This window comes from Acanthochromis polyacanthus, chromosome 19, assembly GCF_021347895.1.
Source record: "Acanthochromis polyacanthus isolate Apoly-LR-REF ecotype Palm Island chromosome 19, KAUST_Apoly_ChrSc, whole genome shotgun sequence".
Taxonomy (NCBI): domain Eukaryota; kingdom Metazoa; phylum Chordata; class Actinopteri; family Pomacentridae; genus Acanthochromis; species Acanthochromis polyacanthus.
The window spans coordinates 28,472,729-28,490,565 of record NC_067131.1 but is presented as its reverse complement, the minus strand read 5'-3'; the positions used below and the strand labels follow the sequence as shown (position 1 = coordinate 28,490,565).

The window sequence follows — 17,837 nt, the reverse complement described above, 5'->3', positions numbered from 1 at the left end:
AGAGATTGTTTATCTTGTGTTGTTTTTTAAATTTAGGAAATAAATTTCCTTCATTGTTCATTGCATTTGTGCACGTTTTTTTTTTTTTTTTTTTTTAACAGTGGAAATCAAGTCTGTTGACTGCTGGCAAAAGGTTATTCGAATCTGTGCAGTCCGTGTGACATTATCACCAGCAGGGGAGTCTGGGCCCCTGTAAAGAAATTTTACATGGTCCCTGTAGCGCCGGACATAAGGCCTGCGAAAATATTTTGTGCTGTTTACATAAAACTGCATTTTAATAATATTTTTGACTATTATTTCCCATGTTTGTGAAAAGGACAATATGTGACAGTTACTTGGTAGGGGAAGCATTGAACACTCTGAATACAATGTTTCATTTATTTACAGCAAGATTGATTCTCATTCTTCAGCATAAAATTTCCCCAAATTAAATTACATGCCTGAATAATACAAAACAACCTCTTCCATTAAATAAATTGCAATTATCTGTGAAGAAACAGATAAAATAAAATACAAAAAGCCAACTGCCTTTTATGATTTCTCATCACCATCTATAGAATCATACAAGAAGCACAATAAAATCAGCTGAAGATGTTAAACTAAGTAAACAAAGTAGGTCCATTCATAAAGGAAAAAACACAACAGGCCAGATACAGCCTTGCTCAGCCAAGCTTCCTCTTGCACACATATTTACAACCTTTCTAACCAAAGAGCCCAACGCCGAGCCTTCTCAGTAGCAAAATCATTGATCAGGTCTTTGAACTCTAGCTTTCTAGCCAACTGACTTTCGATGGACAGCATGGCAAGACTGCAGAGCCTTTCCTGTGACATTTTGGACCTAGTTTTTTTTATCATTTATACTTTGTCTTACTTCATTTTCAAAATCAGGTGTAAGATCACCAGAACACTTTGTGATCAATTGTTGGCACAGAGAAGAGATTTTGTCCTCACTAATCTACCCAACTTTCAGAACAGCAGAAAATTCATTTACAATATTTTCTGTGGTCTGGAACCTAATTCCCAAGTCACTTATGATCCTGTCCATAGCAGTAAATAAGTGTTCCGAAACACAGTTTCTGCACTCTCCTGAGACCGCTCCTCTTCAGAGGTCTCGTCATGGAATCTTCGCCTTTTCTTCTGGCGGCTGCAGTTGCTCACCTCCTTCCTCATTTGTGGGTACTGGGGCTTGTTCAGTGGTAGGGGGCTCACAGGCCTCATAGACAGCAGCTGTTGCTGCTGCACTTGACGTGTCTGTTCAAACATGCATCATTTTGACAGGGGGGGCTGATTAAATATGGACAGCTTGCTAAATGTGAACAGTGAAATATAAAATTCCAGAGTTTTCTTCAAAAATATGAACTAATATGGGGAGAAAAGTGAGCTAGCTTAAAAATCACAAAGTTAAGATAGAGTAGAAATAACAACAGGCTAATGTTCCAGAACTTTCCACCACATGAACCAACCCCACCTTGTTTTTTTGAAAAACTGGGTAACATATTGCCGGCCCTTGGCCTCTCTCTCCTGCCTTATCTTTTTTTCTTTTCGTTTCTGACTACCTGACTTCTGAGGCATACTGTCGTCACCCTACTCAGTCTGACTGAAGCACCGCTGGCGCGCAGCAGTTCAGTTGATTCAGTAGGACTGAACCATTTTACATAAAAAGAGAGGGGGGGCCCTTGAGAAATGTTTCCAAAACAAATAAACTTAGCGTTACCAGCGCATTGTAAATAATATTTATTTGTGATTATAAATTAACAAGATAGTGCCATATTCATTTTGTCAGTATTAAAATGATGGGCCCCTAGAATCATTCCCCTTTCCCCCCCTTTTCGGCGCCCCTGATCACCAGGAGAACCGGTCCTGACGGTTTGTTCTTCATCAAGCATGAATCATGTCGGGTGTGGTTCCTCAGCAGATATTCAGGTTTCCTCTTAGACAACTGTCTAACTGTTGTACTTTAATTTTCTCATCTGTCATTAGGCTCCAGATGGAGGTGATCACGCCCTGTTTGGACGACATGTCTGTCAGCAGAGGAGCACCCACCTGGAGCTCAGGTGTGACCAGGAGGGCGGGGCTTTAGATTCGTCTCCAAACTGAACGCTGATCTGCTCTCAAAGGACCTTCTGCCTTCCAGTGCAAGCGACAGAAAGCAAAGTAAGTGCTGCCGTTTTGACGTTTTCATGCAGTTTTTGTGTTTGTGTAGCATTTGCCTCTGTGAAAATATTAAATGTTTCTGAGTTGTGAAAGCCTCTAACGAAACTGTGTCCAACCAATAAGCTGCATTAAGTTAAATTAATTAATTTTTGCTTTATAATCAAAGGTACACTGTAAAAAATGAACAGATCTTTCATTTCTAAAATTGCATGTACTCTCTAGTAAAATCACTGAAAAAAGCAGGAATTTACACAATATCTATGAAAAACACTGATGAAAATAATGTCCACATCATTTTTAAAAATTGTTATTATATTTGTTTGGCTGCAGTGTTTGACGGTAAAATTTTTTTAACTGTATTTAAATAAGCATTTTTTTTTAGTTTGCAGACATTTTCAGATAACTGAAAGACAAAAATATATATTAAAAATTGAAAAATGTGACTCATTTTTAGATGTTGAATTTTAAGCTTTAATACATTACGATTATACTGTAAAAATAAAAGCTTTAACTAAGATTTTTTTCGAGAATTTGTTGTTATTTTACAGATTTTGTTTTTGTTGCATTACAGAAATATCGAGTAAAACCTCTGGAAATTCACTTTATGTTCACTATAAAAAATGAAAAGCAAAAAAACATGCCATGAGTTCGCACAATGTCTTAAAGAAAAATATGAATTATATGAATTAATTTATAGTTGTACAGCTATAATATATGTATAAATAATATTTTTAAAAGCTGTTTTTTTTTGTTAAGTTACAATTATCATAATAAGCAGTAAAACCCGTGAAAATAATAATAATTTACATGTTGATTGTAAAATAAACTGAATAACTGTAAATAATGCCCGCAAAAATTGTCATTTTTTAAAATAACGTTTGAAAATATAATTGCAGCTTGACTGTATTTAAATCTGAGAAAGAAATTTTTTGAGAGATATTTTTTGTTATTTTTTACTTTTTTGGCAATTTTTTAAGCATTATAGTATTCCATACTTTTTTATTCATTTGTTTTTTCCATATTTTTTACAGTGTATTTATTTGCTGTAATTGTTTTTTAACATTATAATATTTCATAATTTTTTACTGTGTAATTTAAACTACCACTTAACGTTTTTTATAGGGATTGTAAAATAATATTTTTTATTTAATTACAATAATTAGGAACCACAATTTTCAAAGTCTATATATTTATGACATTTTTTAAAGATTTTTTAAAAATAAACTGCTCCAGTGTTCAGTACGTAGAGGAGGGAACCTTAAGGTGAAAAAATAATAGTTTAAAAATTTAGTTTTATTAAGTTTCATCAAGTTGAATTTAGTTTCAAATTAACTGATACAAAAATTTGAGTTTAAATCACCAGCAATTAATAAGTTGATGCAATTTTGTGTTAACTAAACCCATCAAAAACAATTTAAAGGTTCATCTAAAGCAGCAAAGTTGACTTTTGTACCCTCGCCTGAACATTTGACGACGGTTTTTCCTTATGTTTACATCTTTTCACTCCACCTCTGATAGCCTTTTCCAGCTGCCACCATGCCTGACACTGCAGAGTCCCACTCCCACACTCTGACCACCAACCGGAACTGCACCATCGAGATCACCAACATCACCAGTGACATGTGTCTGGTCAACCCAAAGTAAGAAACACCAGACCGTTTACCTGAAACACGGTCTAGCTTCACATTTACAGACGCACCACGTTGTTCGGTTATATCAAAGAGACGTTTACCGTCCAACATCGAGGCTCAAATGAGTGAAACTAGACAAAAAATCCACTCAAACGTTTGTGTCTTTAACATGTTGGATCAATAAACTGAAACCGAACACTTTAAATAGTTTAAACCCTGGATGAGTTCAGTAAAGCCCCACCCTCCCGACAAAGGACAGTCATAGATTTGAGGAGGTTTTGTTGATTTTGTGTCTTGCTAAAGTCATATTTTGGTCATTTTGTCTCTGTTTGGTTGTTTTCCATGTCTTTACTTCTATTTTAAGTCTCTTGATGGGGGTGGGGGGTCTCATTTAGGATGTTCTGCATTTCTCTTTGATTTTTTGTGTGTCTTCTTAGTTGTCGTTTGTTTGTTTATCATAATTTTTGTCTCTTTGTGGTTGTCTGGAGTCATTTTTTTGACTGTTTTTCATTTTTTGTAATCTCTTGGGGATTTTTGTCTCTTTTTACTCATTGTCTCTTTGGTTGTTTTGCTTCTGGTTTTTGTTATTTTGTGTTTCTTCCAAGTCACTTTTTTCACTTTAAGGTAATTTCTGGTCTTTTTTTGGTTCTTTTGCCTCTGTTTTTGTTTGTCAGTGTGCTTTTATTGTTATTTTTGTCTGTTTTTGGTCCTTTCGTCTCCTTTTGGATGATGCTACTTTTATGCGTCTCATTTTTATGATTTTTAATTTCTTATGTTCTTCTGCGTCTTTTTTAGGTAACTTTTTGTCTCTTCTTGGTCATTTTGTGTCTGTTTTGGTAGTTGTTTTACAGAGTACCATCAACCCACTCACTCTTCCTCCTTCTTCGTATGTTTCAGGGTTCACATGGAGAGCGGCTTCTCCTTCAACCCACCGCAGCCCACCGTACGACTCAACAGGCCTGAGGTTTGCTCCTTCACCAAGGACGACAACACAGCGTCGGGCGCTGTGGGCATCCTGACCTACGAGCTGTTCAACATGCGCACCCGCCAGTTCAGTGAGCAGATGGCGGTCATGTTCTCTGTGCCGTTCGACTACAACTTCTACAAGAACTGGCTAGGGATTGGCCTCTACGAGCGCGAGCGAGCCTGCGATAAGAAGCTGTTCGACGAGATGTACAACGACAAGGACCAGAAAAGCTTCGTCCGCCACGAGGCCGACGGTTCGGGCGTGGTGCACAGGGGGAAGACGATGGACGTGAGGGCCTGCATGTCCAACGAGGGCAAGGCCATTATCAAGCTGGAGCTGTACGACAGGTTGGGCTGAGGGGATAAAACGAGTCGATGCAGATGTTCCTAAAAGTCCTTCCACTGTATCGGTGCTTTAAATGAATAAAAAAACAGTTGAATCCATTTCTTGTCTTGGTATTTCTTTGTTCATCTGAGCTCATGAATCACACTTGTCTTGAAGTTAGAGGTTGTTTTGACATGCAGGCAGCAAACTGTCAGAGGAAAGGTGTGGCGCATGAGAGACGAGGAAGCTCAACAAACCTGCTCGTCTCGGTGCGGGAACAAAAAAACTACAGTTGCATTGTTTTTCTTGGCTGCGCCTTCTGTCTGTACGCCTCCTGGTTCATTCCTGAGGTGGGGCGTTTGGGTGTGACGGGGTTCAGGTGTGTTCTGGGGGTGGAGACACTTCACCGTCTCCATCAGGACGCCTCCAAAAGACGACACTTCAGGTCTGACAGCCCGGCAGCGAGCATCGCACCCGTGATCCGGACAGGTAAGCTGAGTTTGAAGGTTCTCCGGCTGATGTTTTTCAGAGCCGCTGACGGATTCTGTTAAACTTCTCCACAGATCTTGAGTTCACTTCAACCTTTGCACCATGAGCGACTCAGCGGAAGCTTTGGCTGCCAGCCAGACGAGCCGACGAAATATCACCATCGAGATCACCAACCTGACCAACAACTACTGCCTCATCGACCCCAAGTGAGTCCAAACCACCGCGTTCATCTGATCAGTCTGAGGTTTAAACACACAGTCAGTGCAGACACTTTATGTAAATTTTCCTTCTTTTGTTGAAGAAAAAATGTCTGTGTACTATAAAATAAAATTACATACGATACATAAATTACAACAAAGTCTGCATCAGTGTGTATTACACGACACATAAATCCCTTTAACATTTGGATGTTCTTTATATGGAACATTTTGCATTTTTTTAAATTGTTTCTTTTCAGTTACTGCACATTTTTGCTGATTTATTTGTATTTATTGTGGTGGGAACTGAACTCTTTCTTTTTCAACTAAATTCATAGAAAAAAAGTCACAGATTCCAAGAGGTTTTTCTTCATTTTGCATCTTTTTTAAAATTTATTTTGTGTTGTAAAGTCGTTTTTTTTTGGCATTTTTTGGTCATTTTGTGTCCCCTTTTGGTTGCTTTACATGTCCTTACTGCTATTGCAAGGCTCTTCTCATTACACATAAAACACTTTAAGATCTACACTTTCTTTACATAGAAAATGTTGCAGTTTTTCTTATTGTTAATTTTTATTTACTGCACATTTTTGCTGATTTATATGTATTTATGATGGTGGGAACTGTACTCCATCCATCCATTCTCTATACACCGCTTTATCCTGGGAACTGTACTCTTTCTATTCTGTTCTATTCTATTCTGTTCTATTCTATTCTTTAATCTTTCCTAATAACTGCGGTGGATACACAGTGAACCATGTCTGGTGAGGAAAACGGCAAAACAGAATAACAGAAAATGGCAAAATATATACTGCAGAGACTTCTGGATTTAGTTTAATACTTCTTTCTTTAAAAAGCTGCATTTTTCCCTCTCTGGTTCCTCTCATGTCATTATCATATTTTTTCTTCCTCTTGTCAAAACATCTTCATATTTCTCTGACAAATATGACCATTAAAAAAAAACACAGTCGCCAGTTAATAAAAGAACAGACACCATCACGTACTGGATGCCACTTGAGCGCCATCCACTGGTGGCCAAGAAAATTACAACAGAAATATTAAGATTATAAAATGTGCTTCAGCCTGTATTATTTGAATTATTTATTATTTCTTGGCTGTTTAATGAAAAATATAGGTTTTAATAAACGGATAAAATCAGTCTAAGTCACATTTTACAGTAATGAACTGTGCCTGATGAACAGTGAATCATATCTAACGAGAGAAAAATATAGAAAGATAATTTTTTGACATCACTGACTAAAATCATCGTTAACATGCAGAGCACAGCTACAAAAAAGTGCAGAACAGAGTCTATGTGAAATTAAATTTGTAAGATGCCGTGTCCAAAGCTGACCAAAAAAATAAAGATTTTATGTCTTAAATGTGACTTGAGCGCCATCTGCTGGTGACCAAGATAATAATAATAATAATAATGTGTGGTGTGTAGTTATACACAGTAAATATATCCATACATATATAAATCAGGGGTGACAGTAAGCCGGAATGGTCCGGAACTGCGTACTGGCAAAAGATCTGGTGGCGGTACGCTGCTCTTCCACCGGTATCTATGGATACGCCGGTACGCTGCCTGGCAGCCTGCTATCCATAGATATCGACCGGAGTTCACTCAGCAGTATGTGAGTGCGCATGCGTGTCTACTTCCATAACACAGCGATTGTTATGGCCAGTAGCAGCCAATAGCAAATAGGTGCGTTTGATTTATTGCACTGGGACATTTTCCACAACCAGTCAATAGACGTGAATAAGCGCACGGGGCGAGCAATAAATTACGCCTGAAATTTCACACGTTCTTGTGATTGGCTGAAAAACTTTAAACTGGATTTACAATGGTTAGCATTGACAGAATGGGGTGAAAGTAAGCCAGAACAGCCCGGAAATATTACTAATAGTTCTGGCAAGAATTTAAAACTACTTTCACCCCTGATATAAATATATGTATAGATAAATACATTTACTGTACATAAATTAGCAAAAAATGTCCACATTAATTTTTTTAAACTGTAAAAAAAATTAAAAATGTTTTTTTACTGAATTTAAATGAGCAAAAAGTGTTGTTATTCTGCAGAGATTTGCTGTTAGCTGTGATTTGTCTTTAGGAATGTACTGTTATTTCACAGATTTTCTCTTTTATTGGGATATTGTAGATTATATCTAGTAAAATCCTCAAAAAGTATGAATTTACTTTATGCTCATTGTGAAAAACTAAAATCAAAAAACTTGCCTTAAGTGCACAGAAAATCTGTATTTCTTTTTTAAAAAGTAATTCACTGTTGTACAGCTTTCATATCTGTATATATAATATTTTTCTTTTTTTAACAGATTGTCCTTGTTCTGTTAAGTCACAGTTATTACAATACGCAGTAAAACCTGTGGAAATGGGAACAATTTACATGCTGACTGTAGAAATGAAAAGAAAATCTAAATGTGCATCAGTCTGTATCTTCAAAATTATTTATGATTTATTTACCGATTAAAGTCTTTAGAAACCTGCCTTTTATTAAAAACACATTTTGTCTCTTTCCTGTTCATTGCAGGGTTTACCTGGACAGTGGTGATGTCCACAGTCCACCTCAACCCACCATTCGCCCTCAGATGACCAAATTGTGCAACTTCGACAAGATCAAGAGCAAGTCGACGGGGGCGGTGGGCGTCCTGACCTACGACCTGTTCGAGAGGCAAAGCAACAGCGCCCGTGAGAAGGTGGCCATCATGTTCTCGGTGCCCTTCGACTACAACTTCTACAAGAACTGGTTCGCTCTGGGCCTCTACCCCAAAGACACAGAGTGTGACGAGAAGCTGTACAAAGATATGTACAACAACAAAGAGCCAAAGGCTTTTGTGCGTCAGGAGTCCAACGGCAGCGGTCTCACCTTCGAGGGCTCCTCCCTGGACATCAAGGGCACCATGTCTCCGACAGGCAGGTGCATCATGAAGGTGGAGATCTGGGACAAGATCTTCTCTCCTGGGATGCACCAGCAGTACTGAGCTGAGTCCAGATAACCCGCCTGCACAGCTGTGTGTTGTACACCTGCAATAAATCTGATACGACAGAACACCAGTGTTTCTATTGTTATTATTATTAAGCTTCAGGGCTGCACAGTGGATTCAGTGGTTAGGACTGTTACCTTGCAGCTAGAAGATCCCTGGTTGGCATCCCGGCCTTCCTGGGATCTTTCTGCATGGAATTTGCATGTTCTACCTGTTCATACATGGATTTTCTCCAGGTTCTCCAGCTTCCTCCCAGTCAAAAACATGCTGAGGTTAACTGGTGGTTCTAAATTGTTTGTAGGTGTGAATGTGAGTGTGATTGTTTGTCTCTATGTGTAGACCTGTGATAGACTGTTACCTGCAGATAAACCTTCATCCTAAGTCAGATGGGATAGACTCCAGCCCCCTTCGACCCCAATGAGGATTAAGAGGTGTATAGACGATGGATGGATGGATTATTAACCTTTATTTTACCAGCAGAAATCCCACTGAGATCAAGAAGCTCTTTTTCAAGCTAGTTCTAGCCCAGACAGGCAGCAGCAAATACAAAACACAGTTACACAATAAACACTAGCAAAAAACAAAACACAAACAGATTAAATTTACAAGTGCATGCTGTGGAGTCAAGAACTCAGAGTTTGGATTTAAAAGTCAGATTAACTCTATTAGCTTCCAATCTTTCTACAATGTCTTCCATGCAAAAGGGGCAGAAAAACTGCAGAGCAAATTAATAATCTTTCCTCTTTGGTTCCTTTCCCGTCCTTATATCATTTTCTTCCACTTCTCAAAACAGCTTTAAAATTCCCTGACAAGTAGAAGCATTGAGAAAAGGAAAAAAGCAACATGTTTGTGTTTTGTGAAGTTAAATTCGAAAAATACAGCGTACAAAATTGATTAAAAAAAACATATGACTCAAATGATATAAGTGGCATCCGTTGGTGGCAGAACATAAAATGTGCATCAGCGTGTATTATCTCAATAATTTATTATTTCTAGGCCATTTAGTAAAAAAAAAAAGTTTTAATGTACAGATACAATCAGTCTAAGTCCCGTTTTATAGTAATTAACTGTGACTGATGCACAGTGAATCATATCTAGTAAGAGAAAGACACAGAAAGACAATTTTTTACAGACTGAAGTCATTACTCAAAAAAAAAACTGCAGAACTGCAAGACACAGCATCCAAAGTTGATGACAAAAATGAAAAAATATGATTTCTTGTATTAGATGTGACTTAATGCATTATCCCAGTTAATTTCCAATCTTTCTGTGACACCTTTCAAAATAAAAGCCTTTTTAACCATTTGGTATGGACATAAGGAACAGAAAGCAACAAATGATCTCGAAAGAGTAAAGATCAGCACTTTTCTGTGCAGTTAAGGAAAAAATGTAGGTGGGCAGTAGTCCAAATGTTGCCTCATATATGAAAGTCTGCTACTAATGAGTCCTTCTGGTGGCTAAAGCTGGCTCTAACACCCCAGAGTAGATTTGTAATAAACCTCAGAGAAGCAACCACTGAGCAGAAACAGTAATAAGACCTCCAGAATCGAAGAAAAAAAACAAAACGTTGGTCTGCATGAGTCATTTCAATTGTTTGTTATTTAGTTCTTCATTTAAAGCAAATTTCAGTGGTGGAAAGTAATGAAGTACACTACCGTCACCCAGACAATTTAACGTTTCCCATGAAAACTCACACTTTTATCCATGTGCTGCACAAGGGTTTTCTAATCATCAATGAGCCTTTCAGCACCATCAGCTAACACAATGTAGCATTAGAACACAGGAGTGATGGTTGCTGGAAATGTTCCTCTGTACCCCTATGGAGATATTCCATTAAAAATCAGCCGTTTCCAGCTACAATAGTCATTTACCTCACCTCACTTTTGAATAATTTGGCTGAAATTGGTAAAGCTATTGCAATTTTTCACACATAAATGAATTACAAACCTGCCAATTTGTGTAGCAGAGCTCTCTTTATCTTTTTCACAACCCTTATAAACCATCACACGACCTCTCACATTTATCTAGTGACCCGAAGAGGCCGGACCCCATGGTTGGGAACCAGTAGAATTAACTTCAAGGTATTTTCTATGAAAGCATGACTTTTACTTGTTATGCAGTGTCTGATTACTTCTTCCACCACTGATAATGCTGTTCAGAAAGGTTCCAACACCATATCTTACATAAAGTAGGGTTCTAAAGTGTGATTTTCGTTCATTTAGCAACTCATCTACACCTTTTACATTTGTTGCACAAGGGCACCACCTGGTGGTCATAAGTATTTAGTGCATGTCAATACTAGTTGTACTCAAACACAACATTCATGTTTTTTTGTTCTTTAACACTGAATCTTAATGAATTTAGGAGATGCATCTTTGGCTGAAACTACAGCATTGATAGGCTGCAATCAGAATCATTCACCTTGTTGTCTTTAAACCATTTCTGTGGAGTTCTGGTTGTTTGCTTCAACTCATCACCTGGATGGAAAATAAATCTTCTCCAAGTCTCAGTTCTCTTCAGACTGCATCCATGATTTCTCTAGACTTTGCTGCAATAATTTTACCCTCACCCTTTACAAGCCTTCCAGGACCTGCTGCTGAGAAACATCATGATGTCACCACCATGCTTCACATCATGATGCCTCTACCGTGCTTCACGTCATGATGCTGCCACCGCCGTGCTTCACGTCATGATGCTGCCACCGCCGTGCTTCACGTCATGATGCTGCCACCACCGTGCTTCACATAACAATGCTGTCACCACCAGTCTGGGTCAGTTGATTTGTTCCGGTCTGGATAACTTGTTGTGTTTTCTTGTGTGTAAACAGTTTTAATATGTGTCTAAAGGACGATTCAATTAGATCTTTTTGATTTATTTTCAAACAATGGGCAGGTTGATAAATCTGCGGGCTCATTTCACCATGAATCTCACCTGAAAGCAGGTTGTGAACTTCCACCTACAACCATAGTTACACCTATGAAACAAACATGCACTCTTACACACCTGTTGTCATGGTGACTTGTTAAGCTGGGCTGTAAAAAAAAAAAAAAAAAAAAAATATCACTGTGTATGATAATGGAATAAATTATGTCAGATATTCAGACAGACTAAGCTCAGATTAACTTGATTATTGCTAAGTTTTATCTACAGTAAATAGTGTTCATACTTCTAAAGGATCTCCATGGTTTCTTAATAAAGAACTATTTAACAAAGGAAGCATATTTTATGTACTGTTCCCTGCTCTGAGTTCAGACAGTAACTAACAAGATTAAAGGCTGATAACATGTTTCATAGTTAATTATTTCCAACACATTACTGCTCCTAACCCAGCTAGCAGGGAATGTTCTCACAACACTGGCTCTGAGAAGGTTTGATAACGTGTTAAAGTATAAATCTATTATTCGAAGAACTTTTTAGGAAATTTATCATTTCCAAAATTGTTAGTATAAAGTTAAAAGTTCACTAAGACTTTTAGAAAAGCTGAACAAAACATGGAGTAGACTATGTGTTAAATTTACAGACAAGAAGCCAAACTATATGGAAATGAAACATCATACAAGGATAAATACACATTTTGGGAGGTATGAAGTAATTGATATCTGTTGTCATGCATAAATGTGAAAATAAAACAGTGAAAACAGCTAGCAGATGTTTTGTTGAGATGTATGCTTAATGCACTAGTTTATTTCAACAAGTGTTTGTCGGCTGGACGTCATTAAGTTTCATAGAAGTCTATGTCATGGTGCTCCTTGACTAGCTAAACTCCCACAATGTTTTCTGCTTACCAACAAACAAAATTGCTGCCAGAGTAAACCCACAGTATCTGCTAAGTCCCAATCAGATATAATTTTCCTGGATAATACACCATTAAAGTAGATTAGCTGTAATACTTGATTATTCCACCAACCTCTTACTGTTTAATGCTATCGCGACCACAGGAGGTTGGCATTTCCATGTTGACAAGCAGAGAACATCGTGGGGCTTTAACTAGTAAAGAGGCACAATGACAACATCTTTTGTGATGCTTAATGACCTCCAGGAAGTGCATGTGTTGAATAAACCTGAAAACTCTTCAGTTAATTTTCTGGATTTGGTGTTTTTAAGTTCAGTTACAGCACTTTTCCACAACTCATGATCTGCATAATTCATCCAGGATCAGCCTGATCCGGAGCACTGCTCATAGAAAACACTGACGACAGTGTTGAACCTGTCCTTCAGGTACATCTCCAGCGTTTCCAGGGACATTTGTCTCACATCATAGCCTCTGAACTGCCTCTTAGCCGTCTTGTTAACTGGTACAATCTCCTCGGTGCTGTTGGGGTCATTGCGTCCAACGGCGGCATATGTTGGAAAGGCGTCGCTCAGCTGCTCTGGGAGACTGTGGTTGTAGTTTGGGCAGCAGTAGGCAGACCAAAGATATTCCGGTACTGCCACACGGTGATTCTTGAGCCAGTGCTCATTGTTCCGGTATGGGATGATGCCCGTGACTATGTAGGCCTCCCCAAGACAGTAGGCTGCTAAGGTGTTGTTGACGTCTTGCTCCAGGAACTCCCAGGGCCCATCGTTGGATCCAGCCTTCTGAGGAACCACGTTGGTGAGGGTGAAGGTGGCCGAGCGCATCTCACGGCTCTGGTGGTGAAGGCTGGGGTTCAGGTGGCCCCGAGAGTAGGTGGAGTTGATGTAGTCCAGATCCACCGCCTGGCTTTCCACCACATTCTGGTCCAGAGGGCCTGGCGGGAATGGGATCATGTTGCCATCAGCTCCTGGATACGCCAACTAGGACAGAAAGCAGCGATGTTAACAAATTGCCATTAGTGGCCTGAGGTCAGTCAGCCAAATGGTAGCTGTAGTAGACTACTGTGGGCTTAGTGGCCTGAGGTCAGTAAATTATATAATAATCTCTGAAAAGGAGCGCCATTACTGAGACTACTATGGGCTTACTTTACTAGCTAACTCCCACAATGTTTTGTGCTTACCAATATCTATATCTACTTTTAGATGTATGTCGCTTTGGATGAAAGCGTCTGCTAAAGGAAACTGATGAACTGTAGAATAGAAAATTGCCCACCCACAACAGTATTAAACAGCAAGAGGCTCCACCTGGTGGCACAACCAGGTACTACAGCTCGACCAACTACAGCGTTTGGATATAAAATCAACCAAATCTGATTAAAGTTCCCACCTGACTCCCTCGTAATCCACACATTTTTTGTACAATAGCTTGAGTATGTGTAGTCATGAATTATGTAGCCAAAAATAGGTATAAAATCTGGTTTCTGTTACTCTACATGATAGGCCAATGCAGTTTTGCCGTTAAAACTAAGATATATCCCATGGTACTGACATTCAAGGTTGGTTATACACTTGACAAAGCTCATCACAATATTTGGATCTTGAAAGTTTTACCTCTATCAGTTAAGACTTGTTTGCTGGTCTAAGGTCACTGAGCCCATAGTAGTCTCTGTAAAGGAGCACCATGACAGAGACTCTGTCATAGTGCACCTTTACGAGCCAACTCCCACAATATTTTCTGCTTACCAACACAAAACTGCCCATGAACTACAACATTAAACAGCAAGAGCATAGACTGTATATAAAGATGGACGTAGCATCTGGCTCCAGAATTGAAGCCAACCCGGAAGTGTCAAAAACTTGCAATATCACGCCGTCCGCTAGGGTTGGCTCCAAAAAGCTTTTTCTCCATAGACCCCAATTCATGTTTGGAAAAAATAAAATTTGATAGACTGATTTTCTACAGCTCAGGATTTTTTTCCCGTTAGTTTTCATGGTCAAAATGAGAGATCAGGTGGCCGATCTTAAAATAAATCAATACTGAATTTTAAATAAATCGTTAATTTGGCGGAGCCAGGGGGCGTGGCTATACTTGATAGACAGCAACAGAAGCCTCTGCGGTAAAACGTGGGCGCAGTAAGAGAGTCCTCAGCCAATCCTGCCCCTAGTTGCTCTCCAGTCCAGCCTGTTTGATGACGCTTTTTATGTCACTGGCTCCAAAAAATCCAAAACCAGGCAACCAGGAAGTAGCAAAATCCGGGTTTCATTTTCTCAGCGCTGAAACCAACGGGTGACGTCACGGTTAGTTTACGCCTGAGCAAGAGGTTCCACCTGGTGGCATGACCAGGTACTACAGCTCAAACAACTACCGAGTTTGGACATAAAATCAACCAAATCCGAAAAAAAAAATCTCACCTGATCCCCTCAGAACCCACAGATTTTTTTGTACAATAACTTCAGTATATGCTACCATGCAGAGCCATGTAAAATGCCACTTTTATATGATAAATATTTTCAGAGGTACAAGTCCTTCAAATCCATAAAGGTAGGTCAAAATTAATTTTTCCAACATCTTTGTATCAAAATATAGGCATAAAAACTAATTTCTGTTACTCTACATGATAGACCAGTGCAGTTTTGGCATTAAAACTAAAATATATCCCATGATATTGATGTTCAAGGCACGTTACACACTTGAACAAAGCTCATTAAAATATTTGCATCTTGAAAGGTTTAGCTCTATCAGTAAATTAGATTTCATTTAATTGGGTGAAGTAGGAATATGCCTCTTGGTTTTTTACTTTATTTAAATCAGGCAAAAATAAAATTAGTTTACAGATATTTGCTGTTTTCCACACTTTCTGAATTTATGCCAGTTGTTTGACATTTTTTTTGACACCCTTGCTGAAACATTTGTACAGATGTAAAACCACTGACAGTTCAGTATCATTTACCCCATGCAGAGCAAACAGAGTGTGATCGGATCAAACTGTTCTCTTTCACTGGGACTCGTTTCCTCATTTTATTATTTGCTGAAAACCACAGTCTGAAATGTTGCATAACTGCTGCTGAACTGGCTCCTATAAACGGTGGCGCCTTTTTAAAGAGCAATGTCAATGTGCAACCTGTTGGTCTTTGCAGATACACTCATTTTAAATCCCCGCTCACCTGTGGCTCAAACTTCCAGGACGCTGAAGGCCTTTTTCCTGCAGGAATGGAGTACAAATAAGCCGAGAACCAGGGCGAGCGGCGAGGTCGGCTGTACAGCGTGGCGAAGCGGTGCTGGTTGTAATAACGCTGGCAGATCGGGGTTCCCATCAAACCTTTAGGAGGCCAAGAGCTGTAGAAGAACTGCAGACATGGAGCGAAATCCCCGACGTCAGCTGCACAGCGACCGGTGGCGAAGACCAGGACGAGCATAACGCCAAGCATTTTGATTTCGTAATCTACAGTTCAATGTTTAGAGACCTGTCATGTCCTCCACAGACACAAACTCTGAGGAATTAATGGACAGATGTTCCCTTTTCAGTAACACTTGGCCTCTGTCTAAAAGCAGAAGCATTTTGAACTTTAGTTTCAGGTTTGTTTCTTTTTTACAGGAAGCAAAACCACTGAATTTGCCAACAGGGATGTCTGCACTTCAGCAAATAAGTCAGACCTTTCACTGAACCAACGTGCCAAATATACTCTGGATTATTATACAGAATTCCCCATTACAGTGGATGATAAGAATAACTCATGCATCACTTTAATTCCACATAAACTGCAAAAAAAAACACTAAAAAATCCTGGCAGCAAGACTTAAAAATATGTTAAAAGAAAGTAGAATATTGTAATGTTCAAAATCTATAAAAAAAATGTGAAAATTGCAAAAAATCTGTAAAATAATGATTTTTTTAGTTGATTAAAATGCAGTAAAATAGTGTAGTATTACGGTCAAATGTTGTAAAAGAACAAATAACTACTTGTAAAAATACAGATTTCCTCGAATTTTAACAGATATCTGAATGATCTAAATCTTGACAAAACAGCATTTTTTTTGGAATAATGGTTAAAAAAAACGCTTGACATTTTTCAAACCATATCTTTAAAATAACAGCAAATATCTGTACAATAATAACATCTTGATTTAATTTAAATAGTTTGATTTTACCAGACATAATCTGTAATCTAATAAAATTGCGTAAATCTATATAAGAAAAGCAAAAGAAAAAAAAACCCATGACAAAAATATTTAGATATTTTAAAATCATATATATATATATATATATATATACACACACAAAAAAAAACTGGAACTTTTTAACAATCTGATAAAACCAAGAGTGATGGAAGAAAAATATTTTATTCATAGTAACTGAAACCTTAAAACATGCCATTTAAGAAACAATGATGGAATTTTCATTTTTTAAAATTGCTTCCTGTAGATGGCGTCCTCCTGTACGAATGCATTCTTGAAATCTACCTGGGGCTATCTCAAGAGTAAAGTGTACAGGACTCGACCAAGAACTCTGGATGAGTTAAAACAGAGAATTCAGGATGAAATTCACAGTGTCCCAGCTGAGATGTTGCAGCGGTCAATTATGAGGAATCTCAAAAGCAGACTTCAAGAATGCATTCGTACAGGAGGACGCCATCTACAGGAAGTAATTTTTAAAAAATGAAAATTCCATCATTGTTTCTTAAATGGCATGTTTTAAGGTTTCAATTACTATGAATAAAATATTTTTCTTCCATCACTCTTGGTTTTATTGGATTGTTAAAAAGTTTCTATTTTTTTGTGTCGCCCTGTATATAATTTAAAAAAACATATTTTTTTTCTCCCTGTGGTGTTATCAGTTATTATTAGTAATTTAATTAAACAAGAAAAATCTGTAAAATAACAGCAGCGGCAGTTATTTTACACTTGACACCTTAAATTTTCGATACTTAATATACAACTGTAAAATAATAACATTTCTAGCTGATTTAAATGGAGTAAAACAGTATAATTTTACGGTAAATTCTTTAAAATAAAATTATGGTTACGACTGGTGAACTCCTTCCTGCAGCGCCCCCTGCTGTGTGACACCTGAATCTGCAGTTTGTTTACGTGTGAAACCGGCTGCTCATCAACTAAAATGATAGAATACATCATATAAATGCAGCTCTGAGAATTGTTAGCAACTAAACATGTGAAAATCAAACTTTGAAAGTTGTTTCGAAATTAATTCCTAATTACACAAATCTGTTTTTATTGCAGCCGAGTAGACATTAAATGGATTGAAATGAATTGAA

The 17,837-nt window shown here is 38.1% G+C and overlaps 3 protein-coding genes across 3 annotated transcripts; 2 read left to right on the top strand and 1 right to left on the bottom strand.

The window, feature by feature from the left end:
* Positions 1 to 1,757: 1,757 nt before the first annotated feature.
* On the top strand, positions 1,758 to 5,195 carry LOC110959505 (DELTA-sagatoxin-Srs1a-like). Its single transcript, XM_022206388.2, has 3 exons — positions 1,758 to 2,154; positions 3,673 to 3,794; positions 4,683 to 5,195. Exons 2-3 carry the CDS (start codon positions 3,691 to 3,693, stop codon positions 5,107 to 5,109), a joined length of 531 nt encoding a protein of 176 aa, XP_022062080.1. The 5' UTR covers positions 1,758 to 2,154; positions 3,673 to 3,690; the 3' UTR covers positions 5,110 to 5,195.
* A 277-nt stretch (positions 5,196 to 5,472) lies between these two features.
* LOC110959506 (DELTA-stichotoxin-Hcr4a-like) lies at positions 5,473 to 8,833 on the top strand. Its single transcript, XM_022206389.2, has 3 exons — positions 5,473 to 5,565; positions 5,640 to 5,771; positions 8,315 to 8,833. Exons 2-3 carry the CDS (start codon positions 5,668 to 5,670, stop codon positions 8,763 to 8,765), a joined length of 555 nt encoding a protein of 184 aa, XP_022062081.1. The 5' UTR covers positions 5,473 to 5,565; positions 5,640 to 5,667; the 3' UTR covers positions 8,766 to 8,833.
* Positions 8,834 to 9,215: 382 nt separating this feature from the next.
* On the bottom strand, positions 9,216 to 16,213 carry LOC110959479 (endonuclease domain-containing 1 protein-like). Its single transcript, XM_022206359.2, has 2 exons — positions 15,729 to 16,213; positions 9,216 to 13,544 (listed from the first exon to the last, which is right to left on the bottom strand). The coding sequence occupies exons 1-2, from the start codon at positions 15,990 to 15,992 to the stop codon at positions 12,924 to 12,926; spliced, it is 885 nt and encodes a 294-aa protein (XP_022062051.1). The 5' UTR covers positions 15,993 to 16,213; the 3' UTR covers positions 9,216 to 12,923.
* Positions 16,214 to 17,837: the final 1,624 nt, after the last annotated feature.